General features: G+C 46.5%; 1 protein-coding gene across 2 annotated transcripts in view; it reads left to right on the plus strand.

Annotated features, from left to right (window-relative positions):
* The window catches only part of LOC139574671 (catenin alpha-1), a 251,524-nt gene that overhangs the window by 211,326 nt on the left and 13,071 nt on the right, over positions 1–27,127 (plus strand). For both annotated transcript variants that reach the window (XM_071399447.1, XM_071399448.1), the window contains exon 18: positions 23,845–23,979. In XM_071399447.1, the coding sequence (XP_071255548.1) occupies positions 23,845–23,979 (135 nt within the window). The remainder of the gene's footprint in view (positions 1–23,844; positions 23,980–27,127) is intronic.

Consider the following 27,127-nt stretch of genomic DNA (forward strand, 5'->3'; position numbering starts at 1 on the left):
GAGAGATGAGATGGATGGAGGGAGGGAGAGATGAGATGGATGGATGGAGGGAGGGAGAGATGAGATGGATGGAGGGAGGGAGAGATGAGATGAGATGGAGGGAGGGAGAGATGAGATGAGATGGAGGGAGGGAGAGATGAGATGGATGGAGGGAGGGATGAGATGAGATGGAGGGAGGGAGGGAGGGAGGGAGAGATGAGATGAGATGGATGGATGGAGAGATGAGATGGATGGAGGGAGGGAGAGATGAGATGGAGGGAGGGAGGGAGAGATGAGATGAGATGGAGGGAGAGATGAGATGGAGGGAGGGAGAGATGAGATGGAGGGAGGGAGAGATGAGATGAGATGGAGGGAGGGAGGGAGAGATGAGATGAGATGGAGGGAGGGAGAGATGAGATGGATGGAGGGAGAGATGAGATGGATGGAGGGAGGGAGAGATGAGATGGAGGGAGGGAGGGAGAGATGAGATGAGATGGAGGGAGAGATGAGATGGAGGGAGGGAGAGATGAGATGGAGGGAGGGAGAGATGAGATGAGATGGAGGGAGGGAGAGATGAGATGGATGGAGGGAGGGAGGGAGAGATGAGATGGATGGAGGGAGGGAGAGATGAGATGAGATGGAGGGAGGGAGGGAGAGATGAGATGGAGGGAGAGATGAGATGAGATGGAGGGAGAGATGAGATGGAGGGAGGGAGAGATGAGATGGATGGAGGGAGGGAGGGAGAGATGAGATGGATGGAGGGAGGGAGGGAGAGATGAGATGGATGGAGGGAGGGAGAGATGAGATGAGATGGAGGGAGAGAGGGAGAGATGAGATGGATGGAGGGAGGGAGAGATGAGATGGATGGAGGGAGGGAGGGAGAGATGAGATGGATGGAGGGAGGGAGGGAGAGATGAGATGAGATGGAGGGAGGGAGAGATGAGATGGATGGAGGGAGGGAGGGAGAGATGAGATGGATGGAGGGAGGGAGGGAGAGATGAGATGGATGGAGGGAGGGAGAGATGAGATGGATGGAGGGAGGGAGAGATGAGATGGATGGAGGGAGAGATGAGATGGATGGAGGGAGGGAGAGATGAGATGGATGGAGGGAGGGAGAGATGAGATGGAGGGAGGGAGAGATGAGATGGATGGAGGGAGGGAGAGATGAGATGGATGGAGGGAGGGAGAGATGAGATGGATGGAGGGAGGGAGAGATGAGATGGATGGAGGGAGGGAGAGATGAGATGGATGGAGGGAGAGATGAGATGGATGGAGGGAGGGAGAGATGAGATGGATGGAGGGAGGGAGAGATGAGATGGATGGAGGGAGGGAGAGATGAGATGGATGGAGGGAGGGAGAGATGAGATGGATGGAGGGAGGGAGAGATGAGATGGATGGAGGGAGAGATGAGATGGATGGAGGGAGGGAGAGATGAGATGGATGGAGGGAGGGAGAGATGAGATGGATGGAGGGAGGGAGAGATGAGATGGATGGAGGGAGGGAGAGATGAGATGAGATGGAGGGAGGGAGAGATGAGATGGATGGAGGGAGGGAGGGAGAGATGAGATGGATGGAGGGAGGGAGAGATGAGATGGATGGAGGGAGGGAGAGATGAGATGGATGGAGGGAGGGAGAGATGAGATGGAGGGAGGGAGGGAGAGATGAGATGGATGGAGGGAGGGAGAGATGAGATGGATGGAGGGAGGGAGAGATGAGATGGATGGAGGGAGGGAGAGATGAGATGGAGGGAGAGAGAGATGAGATGGGATGGAGGGAGAGATGAGATGGAGAGAGAGATGAGATGAGATGGAGGGAGGGAGAGATGAGATGAGATGGAGGGAGGGAGAGATGAGATGGATGGAGGGAGGGAGAGATGAGATGGATGGAGGGAGGGAGAGATGAGATGGATGGAGGGAGGGAGAGATGAGATGGAGGGAGGGAGAGATGAGATGGATGGAGGGAGAGATGAGATGGAGGGAGAGAGAGATGAGATGGATGGAGGGAGAGATGAGATGGATGGAGGGAGAGATGAGATGGAGGGAGAGAGAGATGAGATGGATGGAGGGAGGGAGAGAGAGATGAGATGGGATGGAGGGAGAGATGAGATGGAGGGAGAGGTGAGGTGAGATGGAGGGAGAGGTGAGGTGAGATGGAGGGAGAGGTGAGGTGAGATGGAGGGAGAGGTGAGGTGAGATGGAGGGAGAGGTGAGGTGAGATGGAGGGAGAGGTGAGGTGAGATGGAGGGAGAGGTGAGGTGAGATGGAGGGAGAGGTGAGGTGAGATGGAGGGAGAGGGGAGGTGAGATGGAGGGAGAGGGGAGGTGAGATGGAGGGAGAGGTGAGGTGAGATGGAGGGAGAGGTGAGGTGAGGTGAGATGGAGGGAGAGGTGAGATGGAGGGTGAGGGTGAGATGGAGGGAGAGATGAGATGGAGGGAGAGGTGAGATGGAGGGAGAGGTGAGGTGAGATGGAGGGAGAGGTGAGGTGAGATGGAGGGAGAGGTGAGGTGAGATGGAGGGAGAGGTGAGGTGAGATGGAGGGAGAGGTGAGATGGAGGGAGAGGTGAGGTGAGATGGAGGGAGAGGTGAGGTGAGATGGAGGGAGAGGTGAGGTGAGATGGAGGGAGAGGTGAGGTGAGGTGAGATGGAGGGAGAGGTGAGGTGAGATGGAGGGAGAGGTGAGGTGAGATGGAGGGAGAGGTGAGGTGAGGTGAGATGGAGGGAGAGGTGAGATGGAGGGTGAGGGTGAGATGGAGGGAGAGATGAGATGGAGGGAGAGGTGAGATGGAGGGAGAGGTGAGGTGAGATGGAGGGAGAGGTGAGGTGAGATGGAGGGAGAGGTGAGGTGAGATGGAGGGAGAGGTGAGGTGAGATGGAGGGAGAGGTGAGGTGAGATGGAGGGAGAGGTGAGGTGAGATGGAGGGAGAGGTGAGGTGAGATGGAGGGAGAGGTGAGGTGAGATGGAGGGAGAGGTGAGGTGAGGTGAGATGGAGGGAGAGGTGAGGTGAGATGGAGGGAGAGGTGAGGTGAGGTGAGATGGAGGGAGAGGTGAGATGGAGGGTGAGGGTGAGATGGAGGGTGAGGGTGAGATGGAGGGTGAGGGTGAGATGGAGGGTGAGGGTGAGGTGGAGGGAGAGGTGAGGTGGAGGGAGAGGTGAGGTGGAGGGAGAGGTGAGGTGGAGGGAGAGGTGAGGTGAGATGGAGGGAGAGGTGAGGTGAGATGGAGGGAGAGGTGAGGTGAGGTGAGATGGAGGGAGAGGTGAGGTGAGATGGAGGGAGAGGTGAGGTGAGGTGAGATGGAGGGTGAGGTGAGGTGAGATGGAGGGTGAGGTGAGGTGAGGTGAGATGGAGGGTGAGGTGAGGTGAGATGGAGGGTGAGGTGAGATGGAGGGAGGGATGAGAGATGGGGAGTAATGAGGAAAGCTTGTATCTTCTGAGATCTGAATCCATTAAGAATGCAGGTGTTTAATTAGCCGGGTAATTACCAGGTGGAGTCGGGTGTTAATTTATTTACATGTTGGTACTATATTTAGACTGCCGTCTTGATGAGGGAGAGACAGGAGATAACACACCAGTCAGGATGGTCGGACCTAGCTGTGTACACATTAACATGAATATTAACAGTAGTTTACTGTATCTAGAGTAACAGTATGGATCATTTACAGTAGCATGTCTATTAACAGTAGTTTACTGTATCTAGAGTAACATTATGGATACTTTACAGTAACATGGCTATTAATAGTAGTTTACTGAATCAAGAGTAACAGTATGGATCATTTACAGTAACATGAATATTAACAGTAGTTTACTGTATCTAGAGTAACATGATGGATACTTTACAGTAACATGACTATTAATAGTAGTTTACTGTATCTAGAGTAACATTATGGATACTTTACAGTAACATGACTATTAATAGTAGTTTACTGAATCAAGAGTAACAGTATGGATCATTTACAGTAACATGAATATTAACAGTAGTTTACTGTATCTAGAGTAACATTATGAATACTTTACAGTAACATGAATATTAACAGTAGTTTACTGTATCTAGAGTAACATTATGGATCATTTACAGTAACATGACTATTAATAGTAGTTTACTGTATCTAGAGTAACATTATGGATACTTTACAGTAACATGACTATTAATAGTAGTTTACTGAATCAAGAGTAACAGTATGGATCATTTACAGTAACATGAATATTAACAGTAGTTTACTGTATCTAGAGTAACATTATGAATACTTTACAGTAACATGAATATTAACAGTAGTTTACTGTATCTAGAGTAACATTATGAATAATTTACAGTAACATGACTATTAACAGCAGTTCATGTATCTAGAGTAACAGTATGGATCATTTACAGTAACATGACTAACATTAGTTTACTGTATCTAGAGTAACGGTATGGATCATTTACAGTAACATGAATATGACTAAGTAGTTTACTGTATCTAGAGTAACAGTATGGATCATTTACAGTAACATTAACAGTAGTATAGGAGATTGTCGGTTTACAGTAACATTCATAGTAGGACTGAGGTTACCCTGTATCTATAACAGTAGCATTAACATAAGTAGGGGGAATGGCCCACATACAATAACAGGAACATGGGCCTGTGTACAGTAGCATTAACAGTGGGAACATGGGCCTGTGTACAGTAACAGTGGGAACATGGGCCCGTATACAGTAACAGTGGGAACATGGGCCCGTATACAGTAACAGTGGGAACATGGGCCCGTCTAAAGTAACAGTAGGATCATGGGCCCGTCTACAGTAACAGTAGGAACATGGGCCCGTCTACAGTAACATCATGGGCCCGTATACAGTAACAGTAGGATCATGGGCCCGTATACAGTAACAGTGGGAACATGGGCCCGTATACAGTAACAGTGGGAACATGGGCCCGTATACAGTAACAGTGGGAACATGGGCCCGTCTACAGTAACAGTGGGAACATGGGCCCGTCTACAGTAACAGTGGGAACATGGGCCCGTCTACAGTAACAGTGGGAACATGGGCCCGTCTACAGTAGCAGTGGGAACATGGGCTCGTATACAGTAGCAGTGGGAACATGGGCCCGTATACAGTAGCAGTGGGAACATGGGCCCGTCTACAGTAACAGTGGGAACATGGGCCCGTCTACAGTAACAGTGGGAACATGGGCCCGTCTACAGTAACAGTGGGAACATGGGCCCGTCTACAGTAGCAGTGGGAACATGGGCCCGTCTACAGTAACAGTGGGAACATGGGCCCGTCTACAGTAACATCATGGGCCCGTATACAGTAACAGTAGGATCATGGGCCCGTATACAGTAACAGTGGGAACATGGGCCCGTATACAGTAACAGTGGGAACATGGGCCCGTATACAGTAACAGTGGGAACATGGGCCCGTCTACAGTAACAGTGGGAACATGGGCCCGTCTACAGTAACAGTGGGAACATGGGCCCGTCTACAGTAGCAGTGGGAACATGGGCTCGTATACAGTAGCAGTGGGAACATGGGCCCGTATACAGTAGCAGTGGGAACATGGGCCCGTCTACAGTAACAGTGGGAACATGGGCCCGTCTACAGTAACAGTGGGAACATGGGCCCGTCTACAGTAGCAGTGGGAACATGGGCCCGTCTACAGTAACAGTGGGAACATGGGCCCGTCTACAGTAACAGTGGGAACATGGGCCCGTCTACAGTAGCAGTGGGAACATGGGCCCGTCTACAGTAACAGTGGGAACATGGGCCCGTCTACAGTAACAGTGGGAACATGGGCCCGTCTACAGTAGCAGTGGGAACATGGGCCCGTCTACAGTAACAGTGGGAACATGGGCCCGTCTACAGTAACAGTGGGAACATGGGCCCGTCTACAGTAGCAGTGGGAACATGGGCCCGTATACAGTAGCAGTGGGAACATGGGCCCCTATAAAAACCCATCAGTTTCAGCCAGAGGTCTGTTTTCTTTTGCATTAGATGTGTCTTAATCCACCAATGTGGAACTTCCACATCTGTCTTTCTTACATCTCTGAGACTTCAGAACAAACTTGCTTTTCATTTTTTTGAGGTGGACAAAGGTCAAATTCATTATTATTGTTTTTATATTTCTTTATACCTCAAGGGGTCTTAAAATTCAAAATCAAATAAGCCTGGCTTAGACTGTGGAGCAGGGGGTGGGCAATTCCAGTTCTCTGGGGGGGGGGGGGGCTGATTGATGTCAGTTTTGCCCCAGCACCCAGCTAACACACCTGACTTCAATAATCACCAAATCATGATCTTCAGTTCAGAATATCATGTGATTTAATCAGCTGTGTTTGGTAGGGATGGAGAAAGAGTGACACCAACCAGGCCCCGAGGACTGGAGTGTCCCACCCCTGAAGGTAGAGGGTTAACAGTAGGCAGGGACGGCTCTGTAATTTCACTACCATTTAATTTAACAGTATGGTGAGTCACCATTTAAATCAAATGTTTTGTCACATGACCTTACCGTGAAACGCTTACTTCCAAACCCTTAACCAACAATGCAGTTTTAAGAAGAACAAAAGTTAAGAAAATATTAACTAAATAAACTAAAGTAAAAAAACAAACAAGTAACACATTAAAATAAATGTATGAGGTTATAAACGGGGTATAGGTTAGTCGAGGTAATTGAGGTATTATGTAAATGTAGGTAAGGGTGAAGTGACTATGCATAGATGACAAACAGCCGAGTAGCAGCAGTGTAAAAAAACGTGGTCAATGCAAATAGTCTGAGTAGCTATTTAATTAACTGCTCAGCAGTCTTATGGCTTGGGGGTAGAAGCCGTTCAGGAGCCTTTTGGACTTTGACTTGGCGCTCTGGTACCGCTTGCCGTGTGGTGACGTACTGGGCCGTACGCACTACCCTCTGTACCGCCTTGCGGTCGGATGCCAAGCAGTTGCCACACCAGGCGGTGATTCAACCAGGATCCTCTCGATGGCGCAGCTCTTGATCTGAGGACCCATGCCAAATCTTTTCAGTCTCCTGAGGGGGAAAAGGTTTTGTCATGTCCTCTTCACGACGGTCTTGTTGTGTTTGGACCATGATAGCTTGTTGGTGATGTGGACACCAAGGAACTTAAAGCTCTCGACCTGTTCCACTACAGCCCTGTCGATGAAAATGGGGGCATGTCGGTCCTCTTTTTCCTGCAGTCCACAATCATCTCCTTTGTCTTGATCACGTTGAGGGAGAGGTTGTTGTCCTGGCACCACCCGGCCAGGTCTCTGACCACCTCCCTATAGGTTGTTTCATCGTCGTCGGTGATCAGGCCTATCACTGTTGTGTCGTCGGCTAACTTAATGATGGCGTTGGAGTCGTGCTTGGCCACACAGTTGTGTGTGAACAGGGAGTACAGGAAGGGACTGAGCACGCACCCTTGAGGGGCCACCGTGTTGAGGATTGTTGCCTACCCTTACCACCTGTGGGCGGCCCGTCAGGAAGTCCAGGATCCAGTTGCAGAGGGATGTGTTTAGTCCCAGGGTCCTTGGCTTAGTGATGAGCTTTGAGGGCACTATGGTGTTGAACGCTGAGCTGTAGTCAATGAATAGCATTCTCACATAGGTGTTCCTTTTGTCCAGGTGGGAAAGAGCAGTGTTGAGTGCAATAGAGATTGCGTCATCTGTGGATCTGTTGGGGCGATATGCGAATTGAAGTGGGTGTAGGGGATGATGGCGTTGATGTGAGCCATGACCGGCGTTTCAAGCACTTCTTGGCAGCAGATGTGAGTGTTGCTTGCCTGAAAGCGCACATACAAGTCCTTTACTTAATCTGGTGCCTACCAGTGTGACTGGGCAGCTCGCGGCTGGGTTTCCCTTTGTAATCCGTAACATTTTGCAAGCCCTGCCACATCCGACGATCATCAGAGCTGGTGTAGTAGGATTCCATCTTAGTCCTGTATTGACGCCTTGCCTGTTTGATGGTTCGTCTGAGGGCATAGCGGAATTTCTTATAAGCTTCCGGTTAGACTCCCACTCCTTGAAAGCGGCAGCTCTACCCTTTAGCTCAGTGTGGATGTTTCCTGTAATCCATGGCTTCTGGTTGGGGTATGTACGTACAGTCACTGTGGGGACGACGTCATCGATGCACTTATTGATGAAGCCGGTGACTGATGTGGTGTACTCCTCAATGCCATCGGAAGAATCCCGGAACATGTTCCAGTCTGTGCTAGCAAAACTGTCCTGTAGTTTAGCATCTGCTTCATCTGACCACTTCCGTATTGATACTTCCTCCTTTAGTTTTTGCTTGTAAGCAGTAATCAGGAGGAGAGAATTATGTTCAGATTTGCCAAATGGAGGGCGAGGGAGAGCTTTGTATGTGTCTGTGTGTAGTAACGGTAGAGTAGAGTTGCCAATGCTCGGAAAACCCAGCCAACTTTATATTTGTCGTCGTCCAGCCACGACTCGGTGAAACATACGATATTAAAGTTTTTAATGTCCCGTTGGTAGGATAGTCTCTAACGGAGCTCATCCAGTTTATTCTCCAGTGATTTTACTCGTTGGCCAGTAGGAAGGGTTAATCACTCGCCAACGAATTCTCTCAAAGCACCTGGATCTGTGTCCCCTGTATCAGTGGCGTCTCTTCATGTGAAGGACGGGGATTCTGGCCTGGTCCGGTATCACCGTTATGTCCGGTATCACCGTTATGTCCGGTATCACCGTTATGTCCGGTATCACCGTTATGTCCGGTATCACCGTTATGTCCGGTATCACCAGTATGTTCTGTATCACCAGTATGTTCTGTATGGTGATACACTGTTAGGTATCTCTATATTAACAGTATAGTGATACACTGTTAGGTATCTATATTAACAGTATGGTGAGACACTGTTAGGTATCTATATTAACAGTATGGTGAGACACTGTTAGGTATCTCTATATTAACAGTATGGTGAGACACTGTTAGGTATCTCTATATTAACAGTATGGTGAGACACTGTTAGGTATCTATATTAACAGTATGGTGAGACACTGTTAGGTATCTATATTAACAGTATGGTGAGACACTGTTAGGTATCTCTATATTAACAGTATAGTGAGACACTGTTAGGTATCTCTATATTAACAGTATAGTGAGACACTGTTAGGTATCTCTATATTAACAGTATAGTGAGACACTGTTAGGTATCTATATTAACAGTATGGTGAGACACTGTTAGGTATCTCTATATTAACAGTATAGTGAGACACTGTTAGGTATCTCTATATTAACAGTATAGTGAGACACTGTTAGGTATCTATATATTAACAGTATAGTGAGACACTGTTAGGTATCTATATTAACAGTATGGTGAGACACTGTTAGGTATCTCTATATTAACAGTATAGTGATACACTGTTAGGTATATCTATATTAACAGTATAGTGAGACACTGTTAGGTATCTCTATATTAACAGTATAGTGAGACACTGTTAGGTATCTCTATATTAACAGTATAGTGAGACACTGTTAGGTATCTATATTAACAGTATGGTGAGACACTGTTAGGTATCTCTATATTAACAGTATGGTGAGACACTGTTAGCAGTGTGTTAGGTATCTCTATATTAACAGTATAGTACATATAGACACAGAGAAACGCATGCTTGGCAGTGTCTCTCTCCAGCATGCTAGCACACTTCTGAGGCTGTCTGTAGCATGCATATCAGTGATTCCATAGCAGGGTGAAGTGGGGCCGAGGTTCTGGGTTTAGTACGGGGTATGAAATCAGCAAAACACATTCTACCAGAACCTTATTAAAGTTTAAAGTACTCGGGAGTAGTGGAGGAATGGAGGGAGCGATGAGCTGGGGGATTTAAGTCAGACCAAGTACAAAGGTCTGCACTGCAGTTTATTAACAATTTACAGTTCTATATTACTCCTTCTCTCTTTCTCTCTCCTCTCTCTCCTCCCTCTCTCTCCTTTTCTCTTTCTATCCTCTCTCTCTCCTTCTCTCTTCTCTCTCTCCCCTCCCTCTCCCTCCTTCTCTCTTTCTCTCTCTCCTCCCTCTCTCCTTCTCTCTTTCTCTCTCCTCTCTTTCTCTCTCCTCCTCTCTATCCTCCTCTCTCTCCTTCTCTCTCCTCTCCTCCTCTCTCCTCTCCTCCTCTCTCCCTCCTCTCTCTCTCCTTCTCCCTCTCCTCTATCTCTCTTCTTTCCTCTCTTGCCTTCTTTCTCTCTCTCCTTCTCCCCCCCCCACGGGGCACCTTATAAGAATTCAAGCTGAGCCGTGCTGGTGTAAAATAATAATACAATGTAATTGAGATGTATCTTGTAAGTGGGTGAGTCACCATGTGGGCCATACATATACCACTACCTGCCCTGTGACTGCCACACACACCAGGGTCTCCATTAGGAGAATGTGGCAACGTATAGGGCTGTGACGGTCATTACATTTTTGTCAGACGGTTATTGTCATGAAAAAGAATGTCAGTCTTACGGTAATTGTCCGTTAATAAGCATAAACACATTTACATTTAAGTCATTTAGCAGACGCTCTTATCCAGAGCGACTTACAAATTGGTGCATTCACCTTATGATATCCAGTGGAACAACCACTTTACAATAGTGCATCTAACTCTTTTAAGGGGGGGGGGGGGGTTAGAAGGATTACTTTATCCTATCCTAGGTATTCCTTAAAGAGGTGGGGTTTCAGGTGTCTCCGGAAGGTGGTGATTGACTCCGCTGACCTGGCGTCGTGAGGGAGTTTGTTCCACCATTGGGGTGCCAGAGCAGCGAACAGTTTTGACTGGGCTGAGCGGGAACTGTACTTCCTCAGAGGTAGGGAGGCGAGCAGGCCAGAGGTGGATGAACGCAGTGCCCTTGTTTGGGTGTAGGGCCTGATCAGAGCCTGAAGGTACGGAGGTGCCGTTCCCCTCACAGCTCCGTAGGCAAGCACCATGGTCTTGTAACGGATGCGAGCTTCAACTGGAAGCCAGTGGAGAGAGCGGAGGAGCGGGGTGACGTGAGAGAACTTGGGAAAGTTGAACACCAGACGGGCTGCGGCGTTCTGGATGAGTTGTAGGGGTTTAATGGCACAGGCAGGGAGCCCAGCCAACAGCGAGTTGCAGTAATCCAGACGGGAGATGACAAGTGCCTGGATTAGGACCTGCGCTACGCTAAACACGTATCTCCAGGTCTCCACACCTACAAGCCCTTTAGAACATCTGCATTTAAAAAAAATAATAATAATAAAGTTGAATAAATCAAATATAAACCATCACAATAAATCCATTTTTTTTTTTTTGCCAGGTCTAAAGAATCATTATGACGTGAAGAAAATGTATTTCAGAAGAGCTGAATATGAGTTTTCCTGCTGTATGTTATCTGGTTATGCTCCATGCCATTAGGCTGTAGGCGTGTTCATTTAGCTGACTAGATACGCTTATAAGTTCCGTGCCATTATTTTAAATTACACTATTTTTATAGTAAGAAGAACATAACTGATCTGAATGAAATAGATAGGATATTTTCCCCGTTCTAGAGCCAGTGCTCGTATGAAGTGACTTATGTTAAGTGTAAAAGTGATCATTTGAAACGGGTCCTATATGCTATGATCTATAGTTATTTGGCAGCTTTTCTTGTGAATGACAGAAACCTTAGAAATCATAACATACAGTGCATTAGGAAACATTTACAGCCTTTTTTACTCACCAATCTACACACAATACCCCATAATAACAAAGCGGAAACAGGTTTTTAGACATTTTTGCAAATGTATTAAAAATAAAAAAACAGATCCTTTTTCCATTGATCATCCTTGATGTTTCTACAACTTGATTGGAGTCCACCTGGTGGTAAATTCAATTGATTGGACATGATTTAGAAAGGCACAGACCTGTCTATATAAGGTCCCACAGTTGACAGTGCATGTCAGAGCAAAAAAAACAGGATTGTGTCGAGGCACAGATCTGGGGAAGGGTATCCAAAAATGTCTGCAGCATTGAAGGTCCCCAAGAACACAGTGGCCTCCATCATTCTTAAATGGAAGAAGTTTGGAACCACCAAGACTCTTCCTAGAGCTGGCCGCCCGGCCAAACTGAGCTTCAGAGTTACTCTGTGGAGATGGGAGAACCTTCTAGAAGGACAACCGTCTCTGCAGCACTCTACCAATCAGGCCTTTATGTAAGAGTGGCCAGACGGAAGCCACTCCTCAGTAAAAGGCACCTAAAGACTCTCAGACCATAAGAAACAAGATTCTCTGGTCTAATGAAATCAAGATTGAACTCTTTGGCCTGAATGCCAAGCGTCACGTCTGGAGGAAACCTGGCACCATCCCTATGGTGAAGCATGGTGGCAGCATCATGCTGTGAGGATGTTTTTCAGCGGCAGGGACTGGGAGATTAGTCAGGATCAAGGGAAAGATGAACGGAGCAAAGTACAGAGAGATCCTTGATGAAAATCTGCTTCAGGGCGCTCAGGACCTCAGACTGGGGTGAAGGTTCACCTTCCAACAGAACGACCTTAAGCACACAGCCAAGACAACACAGGAGTGGCTTTGGGACAAGTCTCTGAATGTCCTTAAGTGACCCAGCCAGAGCCCGGACTTGAACCCGATCGAACATCTCTGGAGAGACCTGAAAATAGCTGTGCAGCGACGCTCCCCATCCAACCGGACAGAGCTTGAGAGGATCTGCAGAGAAAACTGGGAGAAACTCCCCAAATTCGGCTGTGCCAAGCTTGTAACGTCATACCCAAGACTCAAGGCTGTAATTGTTGCCAAAGTTGCTTCAACAAAGTAATGATTAAAGTGTCTAAATACTTACTTTTGTAAATGGGATATTTAAGTTTTACATTTGCAAACATTTCTAAAAACCTGTTTTTGCTTTGTCATTATGAGATATTGTGTGTAGATTGAGGACATTTGACATAATATGGAAAGTCAAGGGGTCTGAATATTTTCGGAAAGCCCTGTATATAGGCTGCATGATGTGACTGTAGGCTATTGATGATAATAGAAAGCCCTGTTTATAGGCAGCATGATGTGACTGTAGGCTATTAATGATTTGAGAAAGCCCTGTATATAGGCAGCATGAAATGACTGTAGGCTATTGATGATTTGAGAAAGCCCTGTATATAGGCAGCATGAAATGACTGTAGGCTATTGATGATTTGAGAAAGCCCTGTATATAGGCTGCATGATGTGACTGCAGGCTATTGGTGATTTGAGAAAGCCCTGTATATAGGCTGCATGATGTGACTGCAGGCTATTGATGATTTGAGAAAGCCCTGTATATAGGCTGCATGATGTGACTGCAGGCTATTGGTGATTTGAGAAAGCCCTGTATATAGGCTGCATGATGTGACTGTAGGCTATTGGTGATTTGAGAAAGCCCTGTATATAGGCTGCATGATGTGACTGCAGGCTATTGGTGATTTGAGAAAGCCCTGTATATAGGCTGCATGATGTGACTGTAGGCTATTGGTGATTTGAGAAAGCCCTGTATATAGGCTGCATGATGTGACTGTAGGCTATTGGTGATTTGAGAAAGCCCTGTATATAGGCTGCATGATGTGACTGTAGGCTATTGGTGATTTGAGAAAGCCGCTAAAGTGATTTAGAGTACTCTGTATGCCATGGTCTCTCCTACCCTGTTCCTGCAGCTACCCAGTACTCTGTATGCCATGGTCTCTCCTACCCTGTTCCTGCAGCTACCCAGTACTCTGTATGCCATGGGCTCTCCAACCCTGTTCCTGCAGCTACCCAGTACTCTGTATGCCGTGGCCTCTCCAACCCTGTTCCTGCAGCTACCCAGTACTCTGTATGCCGTGGCCTCTCCAACCCTGTTCCTGCAGCTACCCAGTACTCTGTATGCCGTGGCCTCTCCAACCCTGTTCCTGCAGCTACCCAGTACTCTGTATGCCGTGGTCTTTCCAACCCTGTTCCTGCAGCTACCCAGTACTCTGTATGCCATGGGCTCTCCAACCCTGTTCCTGCAGCTACCCAGTACTCTGTATGCCGTGGCCTCTCCAACCCTGTTCCTGCAGCTACCCAGTACTCTGTATGCCATGGTCTCTCCAACCCTGTTCCTGCAGCTACCCAGTACTCTGTATGCCGTGGCCTCTCCAACCCTGTTCCTGCAGCTACCCAGTACTCTGTATGCCATGGTCTCTCCTACCCTGTTCCTGCAGCTACCCAGTACTCTGTATGCCATGGTCTCTCCTACCCTGTTCCTGCAGCTACCCAGTACTCTGTATGCCATGGGCTCTCCAACCCTGTTCCTGCAGCTACCCAGTACTCTGTATGCCATGGGCTCTCCAGCCCTGTTTCTGCAGCTACCCAGTACTCTGTATGCCATGGGCTCTCCAACCCTGTTCATGCAGCTACCCAGTACTCTGTATGCCGTGGTCTCTCCAACCTTGTTCCTGCAGCTACCCAGTACTCTGTATGCCGTGGCCTCTCCAACCCTGTTCCTGTAGCTACCCAGTACTCTGTATGCCATGGTCTCTCCTACCCTGTTCCTGTAGCTACCCAGTACTCTGTATGCCATGGGCTCTCCTACCCTGTTCCTGCAGCTACCCAGTACTCTGTATGCCGTGGCCTCTCCAACCCTGTTCCTGCAGCTACCCAGTACTCTGTATGCCGTGGTCTCTCCTACCCTGTTCCTGCAGCTACCCAGTACTCTGTATGCCATGGGCTCTCCTACCCTGTTCCTGTAGCTACCCAGTACTCTGTATGCCATGGTCTCTCCTACCCTGTTCCTGCAGCTACCCAGTACTCTGTATGTCATGGCCTCTCCTACCCTGTTCCTGCAGCTACCCAGTACTCTGTATGCCATGGTCTCTCCTACCCTGTTCCTGCAGCTACCCAGTACTCTGTATGCCATGGGCTCTCCAACCCTGTTCCTGTAGCTACCCAGTACTCTGTATGCCATGGTCTCTCCAACCCTGTTCCTGCAGCTACCCAGTACTCTGTATGCCGTGGCCTCTCCAACCCTGTTCCTGCAGCTACCCAGTACTCTGTATGCCGTGGTCTCTCCTACCCTGTTCCTACCCAGTACTCTGTATGTCATGGTCTCTCCTACCCTGTTCCTGCAGCTACCCAGTACTCTGTATGCCATGGGCTCTCCAACCCTGTTTCCTGCAGCTACCCACTACTCTGTATGCCGTGGTCTCTCCAACCCTGTTCCTGCAGCTACCCAGTACTCTGTATGCCGTGGTCTCTCCAACCTTGTTCCTGCAGCTACCCAGTACTCTGTATGCCGTGGTCTCTCCAAACCCTGTTCCTGCAGCTACCCAGTACTCTGTATGCCGTGGTCTCTCCAAACCCTGTTCCTGCAGCTACCCAGTACTCTGTATGCCATGGCCTCTCCAACCCTGTTCCTGTAGCTACCCAGTACTCTGTATGTCATGGTCTCTCCAACCCTGTTCCTGTAGCTACCCAGTACTCTGTATGCCATGGTCTCTCCTACCCTGTTCCTGTAGCTACCCAGTACTCTGTATGCCATGGGCTCTCCTACCCTGTTCCTGTAGCTACCCAGTACTCTGTATGTCATGGCCTCTCCTACCCTGTTCCTGCAGCTACCCAGTACTCTGTATGTCATGGCCTCTCCTACCCTGTTCCTGAAGCTACCCAGTACTCTGTATGTCATGGCCTCTCCTACCCTGTTCCTGCAGCTACCCAGTACTCTGTATGTCATGGCCTCTCCTACCCTGTTCCTGCAGCTACCCAGTACTCTGTATGTCATGGTCTCTCCTACCCTGTTCCTGTAGCTACCCAGTACTCTGTATGCCGTGGGTTCTCCGACCCTGTTCCTGCAGCTACCCAGTACTCTGTATGTCATGGCCACTCCTACCCTGTGACTGCAGCTACCCAGTACTCTGTACGCCATGGTCTATCCTACCCTGTTCCTGCTGCTACCCAGTACTCTGTACGCCATGGTCTCTCCTACCCTGTTCCTGCTGCTACCCAGTACTCTGTACGCCATGGTCTCTCCAACCCTGTTCCTGCAGCTACCCAGTACTCTGTATGCCATGGTCTCTACTACCCTGTTCATGCACCTACCCAGTACTCTGTATGCCATGGTCTCTCCTACCCTGTTCTTGCAGCTACCCAGTACTCTGTATGCCATGGTCTCTCCTACCCTGTTCCTGCAGCTACCCAGTACTCTGTATGCCATGGTCTCTCCTACCCTGTTCCTGCAGCTACCCAGTACTCTGTATGCCATGGTCTCTACTACCCTGTTCCTGCAGCTACCCAGTACTCTGTATGCCATGGTCTCTCCTACCCTGTTCCTGCAGCTACTCAGTACTCTGTATGCCATGGTCTCTCCTACCCTGTTCCTACCCAGTACTCTGTATGCCGTGGTCTCTCCTACCCTGTTCCTGTAGCTACCCAGTGCTTAATTTTGCGAAACCAAATTAAGTCTGTTCGGGAACATCGATAGTAAAATGTTTACACAACTAAACATATTTCATGAATATGTTGACGGCTCCTCTGTGTGCCGGAGAAAGGAAATGAAGGAGAGAGAGGAGGACATGGAAACGCACGGTGGGTGATTTCTGTAGCTGAAGGTAATAGTGTCAGCCACTTCATTATTAAAATAAAATGCCCCACTATTCAAAATGAAATACAAATTCACTCTAATTGTAGGCATAGCCGCCCCCCTGCACAGTCAATGAACCAACAGCATAGCCTAGGGCTATACGTTCTCTCCCAGACTCATGGATCAATCACTTGTAGCGTAGCATAAGGTAACCAGTCCATCCATTATGCATAATAATACCTTCCACACTCAATAGGGGATTACTAGTATTTAATGTTGGATTATAAGGTTAGACCAATTATGTACCAAAGACACACTTATTATTTATTTGGTACTTCCCCCCCCCCCCCCCCTCTGTGTAATATGCCGTAGGCTATGAATTGTATAACGGCACAATCATTATTATTATTTTCAGGCTTGGCTTATAGGCCTATGCCTACCGTTGCTTATGCACTTGAACGGCGAATGGAAGGCGCGCTTCAATTACCAGTTTAGAAATAAAACAATCGTAAGCTCTTTATAAATGTATTGCGTTTTAGAATTATTGCTCAATGACTGCTTATAAAAGCATGTTTAGCGCTGTCTGAAAAGTGTTAAATATGATGCATGGCGTCTAATGAAAATACACACGTCCCAATTTATTTCCCAGTCAATCAGATTGAGTTTCCCCCACAAAAGGGCTTTATTTCAGACCTAAATGTGCCTCGGCACTCCCTCAGACGATCCCACAGGGCTGGCGTGGTTACACGTGTTCTGCAGTTGGAGGCGGCTTATGGTAGAGAAATTAACATTCAATTTTCTGGCAACAACTCTGGCGGATATTCCTGCAGTCAGTATGCCAATTCCATGTCCCTCAAAATGGTATACATCTGTGGTTGTTGTGTGACGAAACTGCACATTTTAGTGGCCTCTTATTGTCCCCAGCACAAGGTGCACCTGTGTAATGATAATGCTGTTTAATCGGCTTCTTGATAAGCCACACCTGTCAAGTGGTTGGATTATCTTGGCAAAAAAGAAATTCTCACTAAAAGGGATGTAAACAGGGTGGCCCACCCACTTGGGAGCCAGGCTGTGCCCCTGCCCAGTCATGTGAAATCCATAGTTTAGAGCCTAATGAATTTATTTCAATTGACTGATTTCTGTAATGAACTGTAACTGAGTAAAATCGTTGCAAGTTGCGTTTTAAATTTTTGTTCAGTATAGTAATATACTGGCCAATCTGAACCCAGCCATCCCATGGTGCATTGTGGTGTCTGTTTCCTGTTCAGGCAACAGTGATAATAGAATGTTGTACAAGACTGAATATTTTTTGACAAACGTTGGATGTTTGACTTTGCAACGTGGGATTGTAACAGTAAATAGCATTGTAACAATGCGTTGTAGGCCTGAGTTATTAAATATTGTGCCAACACAGAAACAGTGCTCTCCTGAGCCTCCCACCTCATTCTCCTGGGCTGTGTCCCTAAGGGCGCCCCATTCCCTATATAGTGCACCACTTTTGACCATGGGCATTAGCGCTTCGAGCTCCATTAAGCATCAGATGAGCTGTTAAGCCGGGTTTAGACACAGTTTGAGTGACAGCGACGATGCCCCTCCCCCAGACAGACAAGAGGCCCTGAATCAGGTCTTGTTATGGCCCTGAATCAGGTCTTGTTATGGCCCTGAATCAGGTCTTGTTATGGCCCTGAATCAGGTCTTGTTATGACCCTGAATCAGGTCTTGTTATGACCCTGAATCAGGCCTGGTCATCGGTCCTGAATTGGGCCTGGTCATCGGTCCTGAACTGGGCCTGGTCATGGCCGAGGACCGGCCAGCCAGCCGACGTCTACCGTCATACTCTCTGAGGTTGAGTCACCAATGGCACCCTATTCCCTGTATAGTGCACTACTTTTGACCTGGGTCCATAGAGGAGAGGATTTCATTTGGTACGTACCCTCTGAGTCTGTCTGCTATCTGTCACGTTAACATCCCCAACGTGTCACTGTGATTGAATTAGTCCCTACGCAAATCTGGAGCATCATTTTATCAATCTGAGAAGTGTGAGGAGGAGAGGGGTGAGAGAGGGGAGCGGAAAGAGCAAGGGGAGGAGAGGGGCGGGATGGAGGGGAGGAGAGGGATGGAGGGGAGGGAGGGAGGGAGAGAAGACGGTCTGTTTCAGATTGTCTTGATTGATGTCTTTATATATTTAGCTGTGTTTCAGAAACATGAGGAGAGCTGAGAGACTGGGAGAGATGAAACCTAGTAGACATTATAACTAGAGACCCAACTAGAGACTGGGAAACCTAGTAGACATTATAACTAGAGAACCAACTAGAGACTGATAGACTGAGAGAGATGAAACCTAGTAGACATTATAACTAGAGACCCAACTAGAGACTGGGAAACCTAGTAGACATTATAACTAGAGAACCAACTAGAGACTGATAGACTGAGAGAGATGAAACCTAGTAGACATTATAACTAGAGACCCAACTAGAGACTGGGAAACCTAGTAGACATTATAACTAGAGAACCAACTAGAGACTGATAGACTGAGAGAGATGAAACCTAGTAGACATTATAACTAGAGACCCAACTAGAGACTGGGAAACCTAGTAGACATTATAACTAGAGACCCAACTAGAGACTGGGAGAGATGAAACCTAGTAGACATTATAACTAGAGACCCAACTAGAGACTGAGAGAGATGAAACCTAGTAGACATTATAACTAGAGACCCAACTAGAGACTGGGAAACCTAGTAGACATTATAACTAGAGAACCAACTAGAGACTGGGAGAGATGAAACCTAGTAGACATTATAACTAGAGACTGGGAAACCTAGTAGACATTATAACTAGAGACCCAACTAGAGACTGATAGACTGAGAGAGATGAAACCTAGTAGACATTATAACTAGAGACCCAACTAGAGACTGAGAGAGATGAAACCTAGTAGACATTATAACTAGAGACCCAACTAGAGACTGAGAGATGAAACCTAGTAGACATTATAACTAGAGACCCAACTAGAGACTGGGAAACCTAGTAGACATTATAACTAGAGACCCAACTAGAGACTGGGAGAGATGAAACCTAGTAGACATTATAACTAGAGACCCAACTAGAGACTGAGAGAGATGAAACCTAGTAGACATTATAACTAGAGACCCAACTAGAGACTGAGAGATGAAACCTAGTAGACATTATAACTAGAGACCCAACTAGAGACTGGGAAACCTAGTAGACATTATAACTAGAGACCCAACTAGAGACTGGGAGAGATGAAACCTAGTAGACATTATAACTAGAGACCCAACTAGAGACTGAGAGAGATGAAACCTAGTAGACATTATAACTAGAGACTGAGAGACTGGGAAACCTAGTAGACATAACTAGAGACTGAGAGACTGGGAAACCTAGTAGACATTATAACTAGAGACCCAACTACAGACTGAGATGAAACCTAGTAGACATTATACCTAGAGACCCAACTAGAGACTGAGAGAGATGAAACCTAGTAGACGTTACAACTAGAGACTGGGAAACCTAGTAGACATTATAACTAGAGACCCAACTAGAGACTGAGATGAAACCTAGTAGACATTATAACTAGAGACCCAACTAGAGACTGGGAGAGATGAAACCTAGTAGACATTATAACTAGATACCCAACTAGAGACTGAGAGACTGGGAAACCTAGTAGACATTATAACTAGAGACCCAACTAGAGACTGAGAGACTGGGAAACCTAGTAGACATTATAACTAGAGACCCAACTAGAGACTGGGAGAGATGAAACCTAGTAGACATTATAACTAGAGACCCAACTAGAGACTGAGATAGATGAAACCTAGTAGACATTATAACTAGAGACTGAGAGACTGGGAAACCTAGTAGACATAACTAGAGACTGAGAGACTGGGAAACCTAGTAGACATTATAACTAGAGACCCAACTAGAGACTGAGAGACTGGGAAACCTAGTAGACATTATAACTAGAGACCCAACTAGAGACTGGGAGAGATGAAACCTAGTAGACATTATAACTAGAGACCCAACTAGAGACTGAGAGATGAAACCTAGTAGACATTATAACTAGAGACCCAACTAGAGACTGGGAGAGATGAAACCTAGTAGACATTATAACTAGAGACCCAACTAGAGACTGAGATAGATGAAACCTAGTAGACATTATAACTAGAGACTGAGAGACTGGGAAACCTAGTAGACATTATAACTAGAGACCCAACTAGAGACTGAGATAGATGAAACCTAGTAGACATTATAACTAGAGACTGAGAGACTGGGAAACCTAGTAGACATAACTAGAGACTGAGAGACTGGGAAACCTAGTAGACATTATAACTAGAGACCCAACTACAGACTGAGATGAAACCTAGTAGACATTATAACTAGAGACCCAACTAGAGACTGGGAGAGATGAAACCTAGTAGACATTATAACTAGAGACCCAACTAGAGACTGGGAGAGATGAAACCTAGTAGACATTATAACTAGAGACCCAACTAGAGACTGGGAGAGATGAAACCTAGTAGACATTATAACTAGAGACCCAACTAGAGACTGAGATAGATGAAACCTAGTAGACATTATAACTAGAGACTGAGAGACTGGGAAACCTAGTAGACATAACTAGAGACTGAGAGACTGGGAAACCTAGTAGACATTATAACTAGAGACCCAACTACAGACTGAGATGAAACCTAGTAGACATTATAACTAGAGACCCAACTAGAGACTGGGAGAGATGAAACCTAGTAGACATTATAACTAGAGACCCAACTAGAGACTGGGAGAGATGAAACCTAGTAGACATTATAACTAGAGACCCAACTAGAGACTGGGAGAGATGAAACCTAGTAGACATTATAACTAGAGACCCAACTAGAGACTGAGAGACTGGGAAACCTAGTAGACATTATAACTAGAGACCCAACTAGAGACTGGGAGAGATGAAACCTAGTAGACATTATAACTAGAGACCCAACTAGAGACTGAGAGATGAAACCTAGTAGACATTATAACTAGAGACCCAACTAGAGACTGGGAGAGATGAAACCTAGTAGACATTATAACTAGAGACCCAACTAGAGACTGAGAGACTGGGAAACCTAGTAGACATTATAACTAGAGACCCAACTAGAGACTGGGAGAGATGAAACCTAGTAGACATAACTAGAGACCCAACTAGAGACTGAGAGATGAAACCTAGTAGACGTTACAACTAGAGACCCAACTAGAGACTAGACACACTGCTCTCCCTGCCGGTGGCACCTAACACGTTACGGCCCCATCTCTCTCTCTCTCTCTCACACACGTGTGTACACACACCCCACCAGTTTAGAGGTGTGATGTCGGATAAAGCCTCCGTCAGTCTGTCCTGGAGGCTCACAGACACAGACACCCCTGTGTCTCCCTAGCTGCTGGTTTATGTCTGAAGTCTGTGTGAATAGTGCTGAATAACGCTGGCGTCTTCTCCTCCAGGGAGTTTGTCCTCTTCCTCTACACCTGTCTAACTGGTCTCTTCTCCTCTTCCTCTACACCTGTCTAACTGGTCTCTTCTCCTCCAGGGAGTTTGTCCTCTTCCTCAACACCTGTCTAACTGGTCTCTTCTCCTCCAGGGAGTTTGTCCTCTTCCTCAACACCTGTCTAACTGGTCTCTTCTCCTCTTCCTCTACACCTGTCTAACTGGTCTCTTCTCCTCCAGGGAGTTTGTCCTCTTCCTCTACACCTGTCTAACTGGTCTCTTCTCCTCCAGGGAGTTTGTCCTCTTCCTCTACACCTGTCTAACTGGTCTCTTCTCCTCCAGGGAGTTTGTCCTCTTCCTCTACACCTGTCTAACTGGCCTCTTCTCCTCTTCCTCTACACCTGTCTAACTGGTCTCTTCTCCTCCAGGGAGTTTGTCCTCTTCCTCTACACCTGTCTAACTGGCCTCTTCTCCTCTTCCTCTACACCTGTCTAACTGGTCTCTTCTCCTCCAGGGAGTTTGTCCTCTTCCTCTACACCTGTCTAACTGGTCTCTTCTCCTCCAGCGCACAAAGTGAAGATGTTTGGTGCTGTTATACAAGCGTGTCTTGTTGGCGATGCGAGGGAGGGAAGGCTGGACTTGTTAAGTGAAGATGTGTGATTATATATTTATATATATATACCACGTACTAATCAGTCTCTTACGGCCGTTTCACTTTGCAGTCAGAAGACGAGCCTTTTTCTTTCTTACATTTTCTGTGGACAGACGGCACCATTTTGAATGACGTTTGGGTGGTCTAGGGAGTGTGGTGGAGTGGGCATGGGTTATGTCCCATATAGAGTACCCTGTTACCTATATACTGCACTACTGTTGACCAGGACCCATAGTGTAGCCATGGGCAGTGTTCATTGTAGCTGTAGTAAGTCTTCATAGTGTGTTTCACCCCTGTAGATGAAGGCTGATGTCTGGGAGAGGAATGTATTTATATGCACCCCCCCCCCACACACACACACACACACACTAATTAGTGTGTTATATATATGCGTGGGTAACAGAGCAGTATGCTTGGGCTGTCCAGACTTCACGGCCAGGCTTACATCAAAAGACAGTGGCTCCCGCAGCACATCAGCCTTAATCAGTGTTGTGTACACACACACACACACACACACACAGACACACAGAGAGACTCACACACTCAGGCTCTCTCTGGGTTCTCTGAGAGATCTGATGACGGGGAGGGCATCCATTAACTCTGTTGACAGGCAGTGGCTGGTACAGACCAAACCAGAACAATATAGCCTTTTCAATATAGCCTCCCCCCCCCCCCCCCCCCACCAGGCTAGCTGTACGGTGCATCTCACACACGCCACGCTGCAGCACATTAAAATGCTGCTGTGTCAGTAACTATAATATGGTGAATTGGCATTTCCTGTGTGTGCGTGTCCTGAAAGGTCACGGAAGACTGGCTGTGGTTGGGTTCACACACACACACACACACACACACACACACACACACACACACACACCTTCCTGCTCAGCTTTATTAGACCTTTCTCCATCCATCCTTTTCATTTGACTGCTTTTTCTTTTTCCATCTGTCTCCAGTGTCCAGACTCTGCCTGTATGTCCTAGTTTAACCCTGTCTCTCTCTCTCCAGTGTCCAGACTCTGCCTGTATGTCCTAGTTTAACCCTCTCTCTCTCTCCAGTGTCCAGACTCTGCCTGTATGTCCTAGTTTAACCCTCTCTCTCTCTCCAGTGTCCAGACTCTGCCTGTATGTCCTAGTTTAACCCTGTCTCTCTCTCTCTCCAGTGTCCAGACTCTGCCTGTATGTCCTAGTTTAACCCCGTCTCTCTCTCTCTCCAGTGTCCAGACTCTGCCTGTATGTCCTAGTTTAACCCCGTCTCTCTCTCTCGGTTTCTCCAGTGTCCAGACTCAGCCTGTAAGCAGGACCTGTTGGCCTACCTGCAGCGTATTGCTCTGTACTGCCACCAGCTCAACATCTGTAGTAAGGTCAAAGCAGAGGTCCAGAACCTGGGAGGAGAGCTCGTGGTCTCTGGGGTAAGAACTGATGTGCTTTGTTACTAACACTTTACATGTCTAGTGGTTAGAACTGGGTAAGTCTCTAAATGCTTTGTACACCTGCATTGTAAAATATTTGCACATTGTTATTTCTCATTCTTTACGGTATGTTTAGTTGGTGGTTGATCATTGTTGACAGCCATTTTCAAGTCTTGTCATAGATTTTCACGCCAAGTTATGTCAAAACTGTAACTAGGCCACTGAGGAACATCCAATGTCATCTTGGGAAGCAACTCCTGTGTATTAGGCCATGTTTTTTAGGTTATTGTCCTGCTGAAAGGTGAATTCTGGTGGAAAGCAGACTGAACCTGCTTTTCCTCCAGGATTTTGCAGTTGGTTAGCTCTATACATTTCTTTGAAATGTTAAAATAAACTCCCTAGTCCTTGCCGATGACAAGCATACCCATAACATGATGCAGCCACCACCATGCTTGAACATATGAAGTGGTACTCAGGGATGTGTTGTGTTTGCCCCAAACTTAACGCTTTCTATTTACACTTTTACTTTACTGCCTTGTTGCAAACAGGATGCATGTTTTGGAATATTTGTATTTTCTACAGGCTTCCTTCTTTTCACTCTCTAATTAGGTTAGTATTGTGGAGTAACTACAATGTTGTTGATCCATCCTCAGTTGTCTCCTATCACAGCCATTAAACACTGTAACTGTTTTAAAGTCACCATTGGCCTCATGGTGAAATCCCTGAGCGGTTTCCTTCCTCTCCGGCAACTGAGTTAGGAAGAACGCCTGAATCTTTGTAGTGACTGGGTGTATTGATACACCATCCAAAGTGTAATTAATAACTTCACCATGCTCAAAGGGATATTCAATGTCTGCTTTTTATGTTTACCCATCTACCAATAGGTGCCCTTCTTTGTGAGGCATTGGAAAACCTAACCTGGTCTTTGAGATTGAATCTGTGTTTGAAATGCTCGACAGGCACCTTAAAGATAATTGTATTTGAGGGGTACAGAGATAAAAAAAAAAACATATGTTAATCACTATTATTGCACACAGGGTGAGTCCATGAAGCTTATTGTGACTTGTTAAGTACATTTTTACTCCTGAACTTATTTAGGCTCCTTACCATAACAAAGGAGTTGAATACTGATTGACTCAATACATTTCAGCTTTTAATGTTCAATCATTTTGTAAACAGTTGTTAAAACATTATTCTTGGTCATTATATGGGGTTTTGTGTGTAGGCCAGTGACACAACATCTCAATTTAATCCATTTTAAATTCCGACTGTAACACAACATGTGGAAAAGTCAAGGGGTGTGAATACCTTCTGAAGGCAATGTATATGTTGTGTAGTCTAGCTTTACACTGTTAGTAACACTATGTGCTGTGTAGTCTAGCTTTACACTGTTAGTAACACTATGTGCTGTGTAGTCTAGCTTTACACTGTTAGTAACACTATGTGCTGTGTAGTCTAGCTTTACACTGTTAGTAACACTATGTGCTGTGTAGTCTAGCTTTACACTGTTAGTAACACTATGTGCTGTGTAGTCTAGCTTTACACTGTTAGTAACACTGTATATGTTGTGTAGTCTAGCTTTACACTGTTAGTAACACTGTATATGCTGTGTAGTCTAGCTTTACACTGTTAGTAACACTGTATATGTTGTGTAGTCTAGCTTTACACTGTTAGTAACACTGTATATGCTGTGTAGTCTAGCTTTACACTGTTAGTAACACTGTATGCTGTGTAGTCTAGCTTTACACTGTTAGTAACACTGTATGCTGTGTAGTCTAGCTTTACACTGTTAGTAACACTGTATGCTGTGTAGTCTAGCTTTACACTGTTAGTAACACTGTATGCTGTGTAGTCTAGCTTTACACTGTTAGTAACACTGTATGCTGTGTAGTCTAGCTTTACACTGTTAGTAACACTGTATGCTGTGTAGTCTAGCTTTACACTGTTAGTAACACTGTATGCTGTGTAGTCTAGCTTTACACTGTTAGTAACACTGTATATGTTGTGTAGTCTAGCTTTACACTGTTAGTAACACTGTGTGTAGTCTAGCTTTACACTGTTAGTAACACTGTATATGCTGTGTCCTGCTTCTAGCCGCTGACCCCGATACACACATACCAGTCAGCATGGGTTCAAATCCCACCCAGGGCTCTTCTGACTCACACCTGGCCTTCTCTTCTCTCCACTGGTCCATCTGTTTTAGAAAACTATGTTTGAGAATTATGCTGAATGAGGTTAAGAAGTGGCTACCACTTGATCTGCCTTGTTGGGAAACGGGTAATACGTTGATCTGCCTTGTTAGCCTGGGAAACGGGTAACACGTTGATCTGCCTTGTTGGGAAACGGGTAACACGTTGATCTGCCTTGTTGGGAAACGGGTAACACGTTGATCTGCCTTGTTGGGAAACGGGTAACACGTTGATCTGCCTTGTTAGCCTGGGAAACGGGTAACGCGTTGATCTGCCTTGTTAGCCTGGGAAACGGGTAACGCGTTGATCTGCCTTGTTAGCCTGGGAAACGGGTAACGCGTTGATCTGCCTTGTTAGCCTGGGAAATGGGTAACGCGTTGATCTGCCTTGTTAGCCTGGGAAACGGGTAACGCGTTGATCTGCCTTGTTAGCCTGGGAAACGGGTAACGCGTTGATCTGCCTTGTTAGCCTGGGAAACGGGTAACGCGTTGATCTGCCTTGTTAGTCTGGGAAACGGGTAACGCGTTGATCTGCCTTGTTAGCCTGGGAAACGGGTAACGCGTTGATCTGCCTGGGAAACGGGTAACGCGTTGATCTGCCTTGTTAGCCTGGGAAACGGGTAACACGTTGATCTGCCTTGTTAGCCTGGGAAACGGGTAACACGTTGATCTGCCTTGTTAGCCTGGGAAACGGGTAACGCGTTGATCTACAGCCCACTTCTTACATTGCTGTCATTAATTCTGCCAAGTTGCTAACTACCTGGTACCAAATGATAAATAAGTAAACTGAAAATCAAGTGTAAACTGGTATGTTAATTACAAAAATAGAACAGCATAGTATAATTATCAACATATCAGATGAACTACCATGTAAATGTGCTCCAATAGTCAAAACATCTAATTTTCCATCCACATTCTGCTACCTCACACCACTGGTGAAAAACCTTCTCAATTCTCATA

This window comes from Salvelinus alpinus, chromosome 4 (genome assembly GCF_045679555.1).
Source record: "Salvelinus alpinus chromosome 4, SLU_Salpinus.1, whole genome shotgun sequence".
Taxonomy (NCBI): Eukaryota; Metazoa; Chordata; class Actinopteri; order Salmoniformes; family Salmonidae; genus Salvelinus; species Salvelinus alpinus.